Source organism: Scomber scombrus, chromosome 5 (assembly GCF_963691925.1).
Source record: "Scomber scombrus chromosome 5, fScoSco1.1, whole genome shotgun sequence".
NCBI classification, from domain to species: domain Eukaryota; kingdom Metazoa; phylum Chordata; class Actinopteri; order Scombriformes; family Scombridae; genus Scomber; species Scomber scombrus.
In genome coordinates, this window is record NC_084974.1 from 12,445,451 (window position 1) to 12,463,030 (window position 17,580).

The window sequence follows — 17,580 nt, forward strand, 5'->3', positions numbered from 1 at the left end:
GCTCTGACTACGTGCCTTGTTCACCTTCATCCTCATTCGTCAGTTTTCGTTCTTTTCACTATCATCCACTTTTTTTGTTTTACATTGCTTCCACTCATTTAATTTTAGATCAGTTTCATATGTTCTTCATTACAATCATCCTGTTCATGTTGTTGTATGTAACATTACGTTCATAAAAAAGTAGCCCGTCTCATTTTCAGCACTGCTCACAATGACATAATACAACCAGAGTAGGAATATTATGTAGTTAACAAAAAAATCTAAACTACTCCTTTCTATGAAAAATGTGACGTCTCGTCTCAGTCTGTGCTCTGTCTATCCTTGTTATCCTTTTGTTTATCCAAGAATGAATTATACTTGCCTTGTGGTGTTCGAGAAAGTACTCATAACTCGTTAAAGTTTTCACTTCAGCTTAGGTCAAAAAGTTGCATCATCACTGTGAGTCATAAAACGTGTGCATGTTATACACCCATTATTTTAAAAAAAAATGACTTCTTTGTGTGTTTTGGTGTGTACCAGACTGCTGGGCTTTCAGTCTAGTTATATTTTTTGATCTGAAACTCTCCTGTGTGCACATACATGCACTTTTTTTTATAATAGAGGACATTGTAGCTGTTTTATTAAGATTGGATTTAACAGGAAAACTCCTGGATCGGACCTTTCCTCATCTGTGGAGCTCACTTGGAGGGAGTTCCCCCTTTTGAAGTTCTTCCCTGGTTTAAGGGTTAATCCTCACTCCATTGCTCTCAACTTTATATATGAAAGCAGGCAATCTATCCATTTCTCATCGAAATTAACTACATTATGATAATCAATTTTCTAAGAGGCTTTTTGTGACGAATCAAACTTTTATGGATGATTTTCTACCTCAATATTCTTTTCCCTTAAATGATGAATTTTCTGGTTAATCTGTGCTGTGCTTCATGTCTCCATTAATCGAAGCCTGTGGCTCATCTTAATCAGTCAAGCAATAGAAATAGTAGATTGGTTACAGTTTGCATGGAGATCCTAGTGTATGCGAACAATTATGTAATCCTGTCATATGATTTTAGAGGAATGTTTCTGGTCTCTAAGAAGTTATCAGCTATTCAGCGCTCAGCTGCTAAAACGAAGGAATAAGCTTAACTCAACTTTCTTAGCTCGCTACCTGCCAGCTGCTTCTCTTGACTCACTCTGTGCTCTGACTTTGTCTCTTGTCAATTTCTTTCATCAAACCTTTCAGCAGAAGCGGTGGTTTACTTTATGTCAAATGTCAGTGTGGAGTTTCGGCCATCCTGCCCGTCATTTGATTGAGTAATAGCTCTGACATTTCGTGGTCCTTCCAGTTGTTAAAAAAGTCTCACCCCACCAGTTCTCCAGGCGAATGCTTAACTCGGGTAAATTGCAGAGCTTTTGTTTGTACCAAAGCTACAAACTAGGTCCCAGGAGTTTCATTAGGTCTTGAAAGGGAGAATTCAGAGGGAGCTTTGTAATTGTGACTCCTGTTCACGCATGACCTGACACCTGACATGAAAGAAGAAAAAAAAAAACAGCAACTTTTCTCAGTAAAGCTGCGTGTGTTGTAGGATTTAGCTGTGCTTTAGCCCAGAAGGCCACTCAGTCCAACACTTAATATTATTAACAACTGTCTTTAGCTGAATATAAGGATTGTCAAATCATTCAAATCAAAAAAAAAATTTTTTTGTCAAGTAATATTATCATTCACTGTCAGATAGTCGGTGACCCTGCTACTTGAATATTTATACTTAGCCATGTTACATCACCACTCTGCTCTAGCCTTTCATCGTCCGCTGTGTTGATCATCTACACACCTCTGTCAGCTTTTAATGCACAATCACAGCCACCACAAAATCATCAAGGGTTGGTCAAGTTTTTGTCCAACAGGACAACACGAAGCATGTGCTTAATCTGCTCATAAAAATGATCTACGCCTCTGATATAATCCATATGACAGTGAATTCTATATGTGCCGAGGGACCTTTCAAAGTGATTTCAGCTTCTTCATATTAAACATTTATCAGCAGTTTTGAAAGATTGAACAGGTCCATACTTCTTCTCGAGCTACTCTTTATTTTTTTTTTTTAAGGTTTGTGGACAGATACGACACAGTTCCCTCAAGAGGAATGAGGTACAACACATAGTACTGGATATCCAGCCCACGCGTGACCTGACTGAAGAAACCTCTATTCCTGCCTTTAAGGCAGATGATCTGTCGTGACCTATTGAGGCCTGCAAAGCCCCCAATGCTGCGATGCCCCTGGCTGAATGTGCCCTCACACCGTGAGGCAACACGAGACCTCTGCTGTTGTAAGCTAGTTTGATAGCCTCCACAATTCAGTGAGAAAGCTGCTGTTTAAATGGGGCTTTCCCCTGACCGGATTAGCAAAACAGACAAACAATTGGTCACATAAACGCACACTCTGGGTGTGGTCTATGAAGGAGCGTAGTATGGACTCAAGGAATGCAACCTCGTCTGCTCCTCTGATACAAAAGGAGGGGGACAAAAGCTTGAGAGCTCAAAAGACACTATAGTCTGCAAGGATGATCTGAGGCAAATACACACGTTTTGGTGCAGTGTAACCATCTAAAATGAACTGAGTACAAGAGGGATACACAGGTAAAGCAGAAAGGTTGCCCACCTGCTTTGCGGTCAAAGTGAAAAGCAGTGCAGTTTTGTATAAAAGGAATTTCATATTTGCAGACTCAATGGACTCAAATGGAGGCTCACAAAGAGCCTCAAGCACCAAAGCCAAATCCCATGAGGGGACGCTGGATTTAACCACAGGCCTCAGCTGGTGGACTTCCTTTAAGAAATGCATGGCAAGAGGATTAGTGCCTGGCGTCACTCCATCAAAGCCAACATGACAGGTAAATATACTGTTGCTGCCAAATAACACCTGAAAAACATTTCAGTCCTGACAACTTTGCTTGAACACCCGCCATTTATAGGCATACTGGCCTCTAGTAGATGATGCCCTCGTACTTTGGATCATTACCACTACACTCATGGGCAGACAGAACCCTCAGCTATTAAATTGGACCTCTCAGCAGGTAGGAAGTGTAACCGGTAACCCATGGCAACGGTTCTCTGTACCCACTTAGAGGCTTTGCATGCACGCCGTTGAGGGAGGTGAACTGCTAGCTAACCTGCAGCGCTGTCGGAGAGGCGCTGTCGCCCTCTGGTATGTCGGAGGGGAACGACGTCACCAGTCTGGTGTTTTGAATACAAAATGCAACATCGAGCATGTCATCATCACCATGGTGACTAGCTCAAGCTGCTGCTGGCTAGAAATATCGGAGGTCTCCAGCTCATACTAAGACGGCTTCATATGGAGAGCGCAAGAACTGAAAGGATGAATGTGGTGACGGATATTGCAATGGCATGAATGGAGGTGTCCTCGGTCAGGTCACATGAGGACACGATATCCTGTTTATGCTCTATGTGTTGTACCAAATGAACCAACTGGAACATAAACCACCTTCCTGTCAGATTTATTAAAGACATTACAACATGGCTGTAGCTAATGAGAGTGCAGCGGGCACAGTGATGGTTAGTATTTAAAACATAACAAAACATGAATGCAGTGTTTGGGTATCCAGATGTGTCTGTTGGTTGGTTGGTTAAGCTTTATTCTTTAATGTTTCGCAGGAAAGACATGAGAACAATATGTCTCCTAATTGATGCTTTGAGAGGAGACTACTGGAGTGTATAAGATTCAGACTTAAAAATAAATTCAACCCAGACATCAAGTTTTTGATATTGTAAGCACTCAGATGACATCAGTCTTGGTTTTAGGAACTGCTGATTAACCTTTTTAGTCATTATTTTTCACATATTTTCGAAAAAAAGATTATTAATCCATCAATCGGTACCGTAAATAATTGTTTATGTTTTGCTTGTTGGTGTTGAACTGGTGTTTGTGTCAGTATAAAGTTAAAAATTGACATTGCCAAACATTTTTCAATTGTCTTAATAGTAAGTTTGTTTATAATATGGTATTTTAGAAGAAATACTTTCTTAGCAGAGTTTGTTCATTTGTTAGAACAGAGTTTACTGTTACAGAGACAATGTTCATTATACTTACTGAATTAAAATGTCGTTCAAGCTAAAAAAAAATAAATAAATCACAAAACACTGGTTTGAAATGATGATAATCAAATAACTATTGAAACAGAACGGCCCGACCAATATTAGGTAGAGCTTGTTCTGTTTTTCCAGTACTTCAGATGTGCCTGACGTATCCGAACAGAACATCTCAAAAAGCTGACGTCAGTTTTTTAGTCAGTAAAACATTTTTATTATCTGGACAGAATGTGCTGACGTCCGAGGAGAGGTGGAGGCTCTATCAGAGGAGGCTGTTCAGCTCTAAAGTGAAAGTGTGTACGATTATGAGGCAGGAATTAGGAGGAAGTGATGTCACTGTCAGTCGTGGTGGACGGCTGACTCACCTCTCTTCTCAGAAGGATGAGGTCATGTGCGTCCCTTCTCCGCCTCATCCCCGTCCCTCCGTTTTGTGTCACCGGCTGCTTTCCCTCTCACTCTATTAAATGTTAACAGAATGTGAGACAGCAGCATTGATTTGATTAACTGAATGACGTAAAATTGTGTTCTAGTTTTTGAAACGTTGAGGATGTTTCTTCTTTTCTTTTCGACACTGACGGATCTCATCTACTTTCTGGCTCTCTATTGCTGTGGTTTTTTCCGCCTCTTCTGTCCTTTTCGTCCACTTACTCTCCCTACCCTCTTTCTCACTATCTCTCCATCACGTCATCTAGCTGTGGGCTGCTAGTAACCATGGAAACCAACCAGTTTGCTCTCCTTCTGTCTACATTAGTACACATCTCGTCCTGCTCTCTGCCTTGCAGTCTTTGGGGGCTCCGCAGAGCTGCTGGTCAAACAGTCCAACTGGCTACTTTATATTAATTTTTGATTCTTATTAAAATAGTTTTAATATTAATACGTTGTGATTCATCGTGCGTGTACATTTACGACCCCAAACCTCTGCTTCAAAACAAAGCAAACATGATCATATTGAAACTGGCTGCATCAGTCCTGCCCCCACGTGCTCTATATATGTTTGTGTGTGTGTGTGTGTGTGTGTGTGTGTGTGTGTGTGTGTGTGTGTGTGTGTGTGTGTGTGTGTGTGTGTGTGTGTGTGTGTGTGTGTGTGTGTGTGTGTGTGTGTGTGTGTGTGTGTGTGTGTGTGTGTGTGTGTGTGTGTGTGTGTGTGTGTGTGTTTGTGCGCTCAGCTGAGATGTCGAGTAGTGAGTGGATAGTCATCTTCACTGTTTCACAAATATCAGCAAGACAATTGATGACAAAATACATTAAGAACCACATTGTTTGCACAGACAGGGGACGTCCTCATTAGCCGGGGTACTTTGGGAAACACCAGTGGCAGCAACTCGATAATTGTGCAGTAATTAAAAAGTTCACTGAAAGTGCTCCATCCTCCATACCCATAATGAATGAATTACCTTTAATTACTTTACAGTTTTAACAGCAGAGCCGTCTCTAAGACGCATTACAAACAAACATTAGAACAAACCATGTTGTCAAATTAACAGCCTTATGTCATATGATGAAAATGGAGCCTGTCTCAGCCTCACACTTTAATTTAACACTTTAAAATGTCCTTAGCTTATGTCCAAGGTTATTTTGATGTTCCCCCTTTTTAAAATAACCTTTGTTTATTTTCATTGAATGACAGTAAATTTATGTAAACAATACATCAACCATTGTTGTGGTTGTATATGTCTTGATAAACCTTAAAGTCCAGTTATAAGTAAATAAATAGATAAGGTCTAACAATTTTAATTACAAAGTTTTGAGCAGTCATTAGTAGGCGTGGTTTTACATATTAGCAGCTATTTACGGACCGTGTGGGCTGAAGCGAATAAGAAGCCTAAAACGCCTTTTACAATAATTCACTTCATGTTTACAGTCGAGTTGGCAAACTGATTAAAGTGTGCAATAATTACAATCAGTGTATATGATGGAATAATAGCATTGATAGCATGTACCAGAGGCCACCGAATTTGGGCTTTTACAGCTAAAATGTCTGTTTTGTTTTCTCTGGTGTGTTTTGGGTCCACTGTGTTGAAGTACGCTTCCAGCTCAGGACTCTTGCAGATGTTCACTCTGTTATTGTTTACATCTGCCTGGTTTTGTTTATTCGTCCATTTATTTGAAACTGTAACAAACAGGAGGTGTTTTGACAAAATACTGGATTTGGTTCACTTGCTTAGCTCTGTGGCAGCTTTGTGCAAATGATTTGGTTGTGTGTGTGACACATCAAACATATTTAATATGACTCACAATTATCACATCTTCCTCTGGAGCAACATGAAAACCTGCTCCAGGATGTAGTTTGCATGCAGCACAGTGCACCCTGCATAGAAAGTTGGACTTAAATGTTACACTCAGGTGATTTGTGTCTGCTGCTTTGTGTCGTTTGTTGCATCATTACTGTAAAATCACTGCGTCCAGTTACTGCAGCGCTGCTGTTGATGCAGAGCGAGCTGAAGTGTGTGTATATTTTGTTTTCTGTCTTCCTGGCCTTTGTGGCTGCAGGCTGTTGACATGCTTATGGGGCGTTATCAGCTATGTGTGAAATAAAATTCAGCCCTCACATTCGTTAATTAAAAAAAAACAACTAAAAAAAACGGGCTCAACTTTTGCAGCAGCACAACCCAACGTCATCCATCAAGGCCAATCACATACATGCACACTCCCTTTCCTGGTGGATTACTTTGTCATGTAAATGCCATATTCAGCTGTTTTTGTCGCGATCGTCACAGCGAAAGATAAAACTGTTCCTGATGTGAAAACTTGAGTCTCTATCCAGAGCTGTAAAATGCTGTCTGTGAGTATCGTAAACCGCTTTGCAGTGTTTTGGCTTCTGATGAGCCTTTTGAATGCATCAATCTGTAACTCCAACTCGACTGGATCATATTACGTCGTCTCATCAGGACCTCAAACAACATGTTGCCACCCTGCATACTCTCATACTGTTTGAACACAAGGCAGTCCTCATCTGAACGCAGCCTTAGCCTTGAGCATGCATCCTTTTATAAATGACACCATTTAAAGTCTAGTACACCTGCACTTTCCTGCACAGAAAGATTTGACTAATTGGGAATTCTGGAAATCTAAATTGGGACTGTAAATGGCTCGTCTTGCCGTCAGGTTTGGTGGCAGCGCAGCAGCCTCCACACACACACACACACACACTGTACTGACACACCCACACCACATCAAAGCGTCCTCTGTGCTGTAGCGTCTCTCGCCTGCTTACACACCTCCTCAGACACGCTTGTACACCTCGACCCTCCCCTGGTTATCTCGACTTGCGACAGGCGGGCTGTCAGAGAGAGCAGATAACCTCCTGCTAACCTTGAGCTGTAATAAGGTCTGCTCCTGTTGTCATGGGGATTCAGGTGGGCAGAGGGCGAAGGGGCTCTCAGCGCTCAGCGTTGACCACGAGGGCGTAGGGGGCACAGACTGGGCTGACAGATTGTAACCCCCCCACCGCCCCGCCCCCTCCATATTGGCACCTCAAAGCATTGCCTGCCTGACAGCTTGTCTGGCTTCTCCTGGCGCAAACACAGGAGGGCTGGAATCAAGGAAATATGTTTTACTTAAAGAGCAAAGTAGCATTTTTATCAGACATTCATGAATTCAGTGTCTTTGTTTGTGCTCTGTGCCCTGTCTGTCTAGTTTGTTTTTGTTGCCAGGTCTCTTTTGTAATAGAAAAACTGTATGCATAAGTAAAAATAAACCAAATCCAAAACTAACCCTGAAGTGAAACTGCAGCGGTATTTTCTTTCTTTGTATAAAAGGAAATCCCAGTCATCTGTCATAAAGCTGAGGGACTCACAAAAACAAAGCAGCAGAGGCCCAAATACTCTGACTTTGAGTAATAATAATAATAATCAGAGTAGGACTGTGCTGTAATTGATATCTTTATTAATAGACATGCCATTGATATTGATATTTACAACATGGCAACAGATGCTAAATCAGTTGGTTTTTGTTCAGTTTGCCAGAAATCATAATTTGATCAACATAATTTGATTAAAAACGATAATAAAACATTATCATATTGTCTTGATCTGCAATCATGTTGGACTTTAACTTGATTAATAAATCCCGGTAGCTGGATCTGTGACTGAGTCGTAAATCCAGACCTGTGTGTGTGTGTTTGTGTGTCGGGGGATTTTGTGTGTGTGCGTTGGTTTCCCTCACAGCAGCCCAGGGGACAAAAACAGGAAGTGTGCGAGGAGCTTCTTTTCTTCTCGCTTTCAGCTCTGTCCGTCCCGTCTTATTGTCCGTCTTATCCTGACATCTCTCTTCACATATTTGAAATAGCGGGGCTGTTACACACCTTTTGTGTGACGACTTTCTGAAAGGTCTGATGTCACTGAATAGCTTCTCGTGTTTGTCTGTAAACTTGTGCGTGAGGAGGAGATGAACGGGAGTATAAATTCCCCCCCCACCACCACAAAAAAAAAAAAAACCCTTCAGTAGCCAGAAGCGTATTCAGTTCACAGGGATAATCCTGCCTGCCTGTCTGTCTTTTTTCTTTGTGTGTGTGTATATAGGTGATGATGGGAAGTACATTGGCTCTCATTTTCCCCATATCTGCACCATGGGGAGCCATCCCTTCCCATTATTTGCCCAAAGCAACAAGAGCTCATTATAGAAACCAGACAGATGTGCTCTCTATGAGAGAGAGAGAGAGAGAGAGAGAGAGAGAGAGAGATGAGAGAGAGAGAGAGAGAGAGAGAGAGAGAGAGAGAGAGAGAGAGAGAGAGAGAGAGAGAGAGAGAGAGAGAGAGAGAGAGAGAGAGAGAGAGAGAGAGAGAGAGAGAGAGAGAGAGAGAGAGAGAGAGAGAGAGAGAGAGAGAGGAGAGAGAGAGAGAGAGAGAGAGAGAGAGGAACACTTAATGCGTGCAAAGCATTTTTTATTACAGATGCAAAGGAAGAAAAAATGACAGATGTACATCTTTGTCTGACAAGTTTCCCCCAAACATGCTCATCTCTTGTCTGTTTTACAGTGATGAATACAACTCCATCACCCACGTCCTTTCCCGTGGCACTCTAACCACCATCTCGTCCGCTAATCAGGAGAACTAATTACGGGTCCTCTTTGTCTGTTTCAGAAATCGAGCGATAGCTGATTATCTACGTTCCAATGGATATGAAGAAGCATATTCCACTTTCAAGAAGGAGGCGGAGTTAGACATGGTGAGTATATTAAGGGTGGACACATACATCCGCACAGTCAATCAGACCAATTTATCACCACAATATGCCTTGATTTCCACTTCATTTCTCCTTTTAGTCAACAGTTCCACGAGTGTGACTTGGAGCACCTGCATCCAATTATGGTCGTTTTCTGATTAGGGGTCTGTGTCACATGGGTCTACTGAGTCTTGGGGAAACCTTTTTTTTCCACTTGAAAATATTGCATTTACATTATAGTCTAGTTATTTCCATTGCTTTCTTGTAAAATGAGAAATGTGTTGCATTTGAATGTTATGTTAAAATACCAACACCCCTTTTTAAATGTCCTGACAATCCATAAAATAAACAAGTCTATAAGTCTCATCTGTTACAAGCAGGACAATAATACCTTTTTGTTGCTCTTGGATTTAAAATTAAACTATGAATGACTAAAGTGACATTTGGATTAAACATGAGTCTATTTACGAAACAGTTACACACACACAAATTTGCTGTATGACACCTTTGATGCAAGTAAACGGACACTCCTGATGGTGCTCTGCTCAGCCTGCACTGCAGCCATTTTCACTTTTTGCTTGTTTCTTTTGGCTTTTTGCCTCCTATCATGTCATCAACAAGGGGAAAAAAAACCTGTTGGTGCTTTGGTTGTTAATTCATGATCATCGTCCTGCTTCATTGACCTAAACCTGGAGAAACTGTAGAAACTAGTCTACAAGTATGGAAGGGAACGCCATCAAACACTCATGAAGCTAAATGTCACCACTTCAAACTCATAATCTTTGTTTCATTTCAGTGTTACTGGAGTAGAAAGCCTAAACAATGTAAATGTATCACTTACACACGGCACAAGAAACTTTAAAGTAGATGTTAAAGGTAAATTATGGGCAGGATTTCCCTTTTAAAAAAAGAAAGAAAAAGATTTTTACATTAAAATTAAAAAAATACCAATCAATCATCACTTATGACCAACTAGAAGTTTGAAAGAAGTGGTGTATTTATCTGCAGGGACTATGTCTGTGTTTGGGACATTTCTGGGTGTCATCCTTTTAGGCAGTGGGTGTGTAGCCCCTGACCAATAACAGTGCACACAGTGTGAGGTCGGGTCTCGTAGTGTACCGACTATGTTACACCGCCTCTCCTCTGCTCCTCTCTGCTCTCTGTCTCATGGATTTATAAAGAGCTGCAGGTCTGTGTGTCTGCTTGACCGAGGGCAGGGCTGAGCAACTCTGCACCTTCCCACAGTGTTATGATGAGGAGCGGACAAGCTTATCTGAGTTTTAGATCGTAACTGCAGTGAGACAATCAGAAAAGTAACGTTTTATTTATCTCACCGGCGCTGCTCGCTCTCTTCATTCACGCTCTCTCTCTCACTCTGATCGCCCTGGTTGAGCTGAGGAGGAGGGGCCAACTTTAAATGTTGTGTTTACAAACACTAAGCAAGGCAAGGCAGCTTTATTTATATAGTGTATTTCATACACCGGGGCAACTCACTGTGCTTTACATAAAAACTAACATTTAACAGTGAGATTCGGAAGCATAAAAACATACAATTAGAAAGAACCCAATTATAATAAAAACTAAAACAAAGTACAGAAAAATGGAGAGAAAGAAAACAAAAAGCTAACACTAAACGCTAACCAACAAATTCTGTATAGTAAACCTTTAACAAACCATTCTCCTCAAATTTTATTCGTGAGCTTTGACACTCATTGGTCAACTGTTAATTCATAACTCTATTCATCATGTTTCTACTGTTTCATATCAGCCCCTTTTTGCATCTCAGCAGCCCCCCACCCCCCGTTTTCCTTCCTGCTGCACCTCTTCTTTCACCTCGCTTTCATGTGACACCTGCCCCCCTTTTCTCTCTCTCTCTCCTGTGTCTTTATTCGTTCTCCTCCCAGACGTTTGCTCCGTGGCAGCCTTTATGGAAGCAGGCTGAATAATAGATGAATGGCACAGCGGAGGGAAAGAGATAGGTGCACTCTGTTGGGTATAAGCTCTCAGCCAAGCGCACACCTCGGCAGCATCATGCTAACCAAACCAACCAAGTGACTTTTAGCTCCATTTCTATGCTCACACGTTGTTAGGCTTTCATTACCAGATTGTCTTTGTCTATTAAATGTGTTTTAGATGTAGCGTAGAGTGAATTAAGTGATCTTCATCATGGTCCTCTGTAGTTATTTGAGTAGCAGTTTAAGTTTAATGCAATGCGAGGCTGCGGGCACCAGCAGGAATAATTAATAAAGGTCATGCTCCAGTTTTTTTTGGTGATCCTCATGAAAGAAAATGTACATACCTGCATGCACACACATCCACAGATGCTTGCATGTTTACAACCCACTGCCAAATTAATAGACTGGCAGGCTGCAGTGAAGTCTGGCACTTCTTTGTGTGTGTGTTGGTGACATGGGCACAGCGTCCAGGCAGATGGCAGATTAGATGATGGCAGACTTGTCCAAACTGTGCTACCTCCTCTCCCTCTACGTTCGCTTTCTCCTCCGTTTCTCTGCACAGCCTCAGCTCACAGTCTTTGTGTTGTTGTTTTTTTTATACACTGCCTCGTATTAGTTCTGAGGGAATCACTTCTCGTCATTCACAAGTGTTAGATAGAAATCCGTTGATGCCCGCAGGTCTCCACACCTCCAGGACATCTGCTTTTGTTTCCAGACGAGGCTGAGGAGCTAGCTGTGAAATTGGAGTGCAGCGTTAATTTTCCCCCTCACTGACACCCGTGGCTGTCTGTCAATGTGGGATTTTGATGCTTTGATAGTTTGTAACAGCCTCGAGGCACCGGTATACTCAGCGGTACCAAAACTATTGTACTGTGTGTGTAGAGAATAAGGCTACACAGAGCAAAGTGTCGCTTTTTCTAATCTTTTGTGTTTATATTTCTCTTTAATGAGTCGACTAGTTGATCATCAGAAAAGAAATGAACAACTATTGACAAATTATTAACTGTTTAAGTAATTTATTATTATATTAAAGTAGAATATGCCAAACATTTCCCTGTTCCAGCTTGTAATGTGTCATTATTGATCTTGTTTGATAGTAAATTCAATATGTTTGCATTTCTGGGAGCTGGTTGAATGAAACAGACAATTAGAAACTGTCATTGACGTTTTTACTGTTTTCAGGCAGTTTCTAAGTCAAATGACTGTATAGCTGCAACTAATGATTATTTTCATTATCTATCTGTAAAATCTCTGATGGAGAACAGAGAAAAATGTTGATCACTGTTTACCAAAGGCCACTGGTGAAGTCCTCAAGTCTCAGATTGTCTTAATTTATCAGTTATGAAATTAGTTGGTGATTAAATGACTAATTGTTTAGGCTCTGTGTCCGTTTATGTAAAAGAAGAACATTTATAGAACGTTATAGTATTTATGAACTTAAACGACTCAGTTAGAGCTTCAGACCTTCATTAATATTGGCTTATTTGAGTTTTAGATTTTATTTAGAGCTGAAACAAACACTGATCTGGTTAGTTTGGTTAATAGATTCATTGTTAAAATATATTTTCAAACCCCTTTTTTTGCCTCATGTGATTGTAAATTGTAAATGTAATTTCAATATAATTTCATTTTAGTTTTTTAGTTTGATGAAACAATTGGAAGACATCACCAATTTCTTACCTAGACCAAACACATACTCCAGGAAAACATCAGCAGATCAATTATGAAAATAATTGTGGATTTCCGCCCTATTATTTTATTGTTTGTATGTAGCTACAGAGCGAACTTGTCATCTCCTTGTTTTGAGTTCTCTTTGCTGTACATGTAATCTCCTGGCAGTATGAGACAGAGACTGTGTGCGCCCGCGAGGTTAATCAGCAGGTCATTATGTAAAAGGTAGTGGCCGGCCGCTCGTATTAGCCCGCAGGTGGAATCAGCCTTATGTCTGCCGCAAGTTAACTTCCACCGCTGCCTACAGTACCGGGTGTGTGGCTGTAAGCTGCCTAAGCCTTTCTTGTCTGCAGGAGATTAGCTTGTGTGAGAAGGATTAGGACTAGTGTGTGTGTGTGTGTGTGTGTGTGTGTGTGTGTGTGTGTGTGTGTGTGTGTGTGTGTGTGTGTGTGTGTGTGTGTGTGTGTGTGTGTGTGTGTGTGTGTGTGTGTGTGTGTGTGTGTGTGTGTGTGTGTGTGTGTGTGTGTGTGTGTGTGTGTGTGTGTGTGTGTGTGTGTGTGTGTGTGTGTGTGCGTGCGTGCGTGCGTGCGTGCGTGTGCGTGCGTGTGCGTCGTACAGTAGGTTGGCTGTGTCTGGCAGTCAGCGTTGGCCTGTGAGGGGCGTGTAAATAATTCCCTGTGCTTTCTTACTATAGCCAAAGACCTCAGCATGCCACCCCAGCTGGTCCCCACCCACAGGCCGCACCGATTATGCTGAGCCCATGACTTTGATTGGCTTTCTTCTTCTGTTTTCCTGATATCGTTTTTTTCTTTTTTCTTTTTTCTTTCTCTGCAGAATGAAGAATTGGATAAGAAGTACGCTGGCCTTTTGGAAAAAAAATGGACTTCAGTCATCAGATTACAAAAGAAGGTTTGTGGGTTGTTGTTTTTTTTTCCCTCCTCAAAGAATGCTTGTGGGGATTGTAGTCTTGTGAACGGTTCGTGACATTACTGTTGAATCTGCTGTTAAGGCCGAATAAAAGTCATCCAGTGAAAACATTAACCCCTCTGTTGATGTCTGATCATTTGTTTAAAACAGTCTCACACAAAACTAAAAGCTAATATCTTAAGAATCAGTGTTTCCCCTCCCTTTAAACATGTTTCTATATACGTCACTCTCCGTCTCTGCACTGCTCACGTGTACCTGTGCACTCTCCGCAGGTGATGGAGCTCGAATCGAAACTGAATGAGGCGAAGGAGGAGATCACCCTGGGCGGGCCCGTCAGTCAGAAGCGTGACCCCAAAGAGTGGATCCCACGCCCGCCAGAGAGGTACGCGCTGAGTGGCCACCGCAGTCCGGTCACCCGCGTCATCTTCCACCCGGTCTTCAGTGTCATGGTGTCGGCTTCGGAGGACGCGACAATAAAGGTGAGGCTGCCGGATGGTGACCAAAAGCTCAAAAACTGCAGCGGGTTATTTCACTGAGGAAGTTTCTCCTCTATGGGTGAAATCAACAGCTGGGTTTGTGCTCCTCCTCCGCACATTGTTTGATAACCCTGATCTGATTTGTGCATCTGTTGATGTTTCTTTTCAGACAACCGTGTATCTCTCAGCACACCTCAAAGAGAATAAATACCTTCAGAAGTTTCACAATAACCTTGAAAAATCAGTTTTCCAGGAATTAAAACTGACGTCCACGCTTCACTATTATCTCATATTTGAATCTGTTAATTACCGAGGGCTTGTGGCCGCTTAAATGAAGAATCATAACAAAGAGAGAGAATGTGTTAGACAGTGATTCAGGAATAATAATCCTTTTTTTTTTTGCTTCAGGCTCTGAATGTAAATCAAATTGTTTGCAGGATTAATGTTGACATGATCTTCCTTGAGGACATTTTCTTAATGCTTAAGACTTGAGATTTATTATTAAGCAGAAAGACATAAATTAAGATTTAACCGTTCTGATATCAGACTGAAGCCACAGATGCCGACATCTGCTGTACAACTGTGTTTAGAATTGAGGAAAATTAAATTGGTGATAATATTCAAGATGATGGAAAGTCTGTCTGAAACACCCAGTGGACCGGTCCCAGTACCCTAAAGATGAATGTACTATACAGATGAATTCAGTGGATCAGTTATTGGATGCATTGCTTTGAAGTTTCCTTTCATCATCCTGATAAACTGACAAGTTCTCCTTGGATCTTGGTCAGATATCAGACAGACTGCCCCTCTTTTCTCTTGTTCCTCTCACTAAATGTTCACCCTCGTCCAACATGTGCCGCCATTTCTTCAAGGAATGTAAACAAAACTCAGCTGTGCTGGACCTCTGGTTGCTATAGTAATGTCTGAACTATAAGAACAAATTGTCACAAGTCCTGTCAGCCCACATGACACATTTCACTAAAATAATAAATTAAGCATTAGTGTAAAACATGTAGTCACACATGTCAAGGTGTATATTTGTATATGTTGAGTATAAATAACAACACATAATGTTGAGTTCAGTCCCGGCTACAGACCCTCAGACTGACCAAGGAGCACAGCTGTGACTCTGCTTGGGTAATATTTGGGTTGGATAATGTTTCCATGAAGATGTGATTAGATTATAGCAACTAGTTCCACTTGTGAGAAATGTTTGAATGTATTTTCGTTTCTACGGTTTCAGAGACAAAAACACGGCTGTAAAGATTTATCAGTTGCTTTCTCTGAGCTTCCTCTGTTTTGTCTGTCTTCAGAGATCGGAAACGCGTCCAATCACAGCGTGTTGTTGGACTGCAGAGAGGCGCGGGCTCTGTGAGACAGACTGCAGTCTTCTGTTTCTGTTATGTCAGATTTCAACATGTCCTCCCCACATTTAAACAATAGGACTCAGGTTTAAAGTCAACATGGTAGTAATTTAGTGCCAGCTTGGTGGCAGCTTGTGCTCCCTCTTTTGAAGTATTATACATCGCTCCTCATCTTCTCCTCCACTGCTCTGACCCTCCTCTGTAGACACGCCCCGGATTACACAAGTATCTCCCTGTGTGTCATCTATGTATCCCTCGATTCCATATATAAACACAATGGTTTGTCTCTGGGCTATTTCTGCAGCGGCGTCTCATCCTCGCCTCGCTGCACAATACCAATACTCTGCTGAGCTGTTTGTTCTGTATATTTTATTCATGAGACAATAAGAGACACATGTACATCTCCTCCTTGGCTACACCCACACAGCAGGGTTTCCTCTCTCCGTTTTGGCATCTTCCTCCTTTTTCCAGCCCCACCCCTCCCTCCCACCGCCACCCTGCATTTATCTTCAGCTGCCCCACCACGACTGCCCACCATCAGAGCCCTCCATGCCTCAGGAGGAGCCAGGCTTTGGGCTCACATCTAAAATTCTGCTCCGCCTCCTCGTACCTCTGCCTCCTCTCTGTCTGTGGCCTGGTCTGCACTCTCTTTGTGTCCTACTTTCCTCCCTCTGAACAGACCTGCTAAATTTTTAAGTGAGGAGAAGACCTTCTGCTCTTTACTCTCTGTCACTGACGGAGAGGCTCATCGGCTTTCCTCCTCACGCCAGTAAAGGCGACTGATATCAGGTTCACATTATTCTCATGATTTATGTTTTGAGTTTTCTTTGCTGTACATGTAATCTCCTGGCAGTATGAGACAGAGACTGTTGTCTTGTTTTGCCCTCATCAGTGAGTAGTGAGACATTTATCCTGTCAGCTAAGCTTAAACAGTTAATCAACTGGATATTATTTGTTCAATTATTTTAAAATATAAAATGTCAGAAAATAGGGAAACATGTCTTGATGATTTCTTAGAGCCAAAAGTGTGAATACGAAGATATTACGTTTTTTTTGATCATGTACGACACAGAAAAGCATCAAATTTGAGAAGTTGCACCCATTGAAATATTTGACATTTCTGTATTAAAACAATTTATTCAAATTATTTGATAATTATTCTTCAATTTTCTGTTGATTAACTAATCGATTTAGCTCTAAACATTCCCTATTTCCAGTTCCTCACTTTGCCTCTTTTCCTGGTCTAATGTGAAAGTAAATTGAATATTTTTGGGGTTTTGTGCTGTTTGATTACTTTAATTGAACAAGCTATTTGAAGATGGTAGTTTGGGCTTCCGCGAAGTGTGGCAGGTATTTTTGTCATTTTCAATATGTAGTAGAGTAAATGGTAAATAGATTAACTGACCGGATAATCAACAAATGAAAATAATAGCTAGTTGTAACCTTAGAGGAGTCAACAGTTTTCAGGACAGTCAATGTAATGTTGTGTTTTTGTAAGTTGACTTTCTAACCTGCACAGCTGGATGTGTGTAACCAGTAACATCAGCAGTCAAGTATGTGCGCATTTTGGGCACAACACCAAACTTGTATATAAATAAGTTGCTGAACAAGTCGGAGATATGCACAGAGAGTCAGAGGTCTGGCACCAGGCTGGAGACCGTCTTCCTGCTGTTTCTCCTCTCATCAGCGTGTACGGTGTTAAGTGTCACAGCGTTTTGCTTTCTAAGCCAAATTCTCTGTTTTTGCTTTTTCTCTTCTCACTTACTCTATCACTGTGTTTGTGTTGTCCCTCGCTTTGTTGGTTCTGTATTCCCCCTTCATTTGACTGGTCCTCTCCTCCTCCTCCTCCTCCTCTTGTGCTGGCGTGGCAGATCTTTGCATGCAAAGATGTTACCACGAGTTCAGGTCTAAACCTCTCACAGTATGTAAATCAGCAGGTC

At 41.5% G+C, this 17,580-nt stretch overlaps 1 protein-coding gene across 1 annotated transcript in view; it reads left to right on the forward strand.

The window, feature by feature from the left end:
* LOC133979945 (lissencephaly-1 homolog) overlaps positions 1–17,580 on the forward strand; it is a 41,884-nt gene that overhangs the window by 12,787 nt on the left and 11,517 nt on the right. Inside the window, exons 3-5 of the mRNA XM_062418487.1 lie at positions 9,166–9,250; positions 13,708–13,782; positions 14,073–14,279. Of these exons, the coding sequence (XP_062274471.1) occupies positions 9,166–9,250; positions 13,708–13,782; positions 14,073–14,279 (367 nt within the window). The remainder of the gene's footprint in view (positions 1–9,165; positions 9,251–13,707; positions 13,783–14,072; positions 14,280–17,580) is intronic.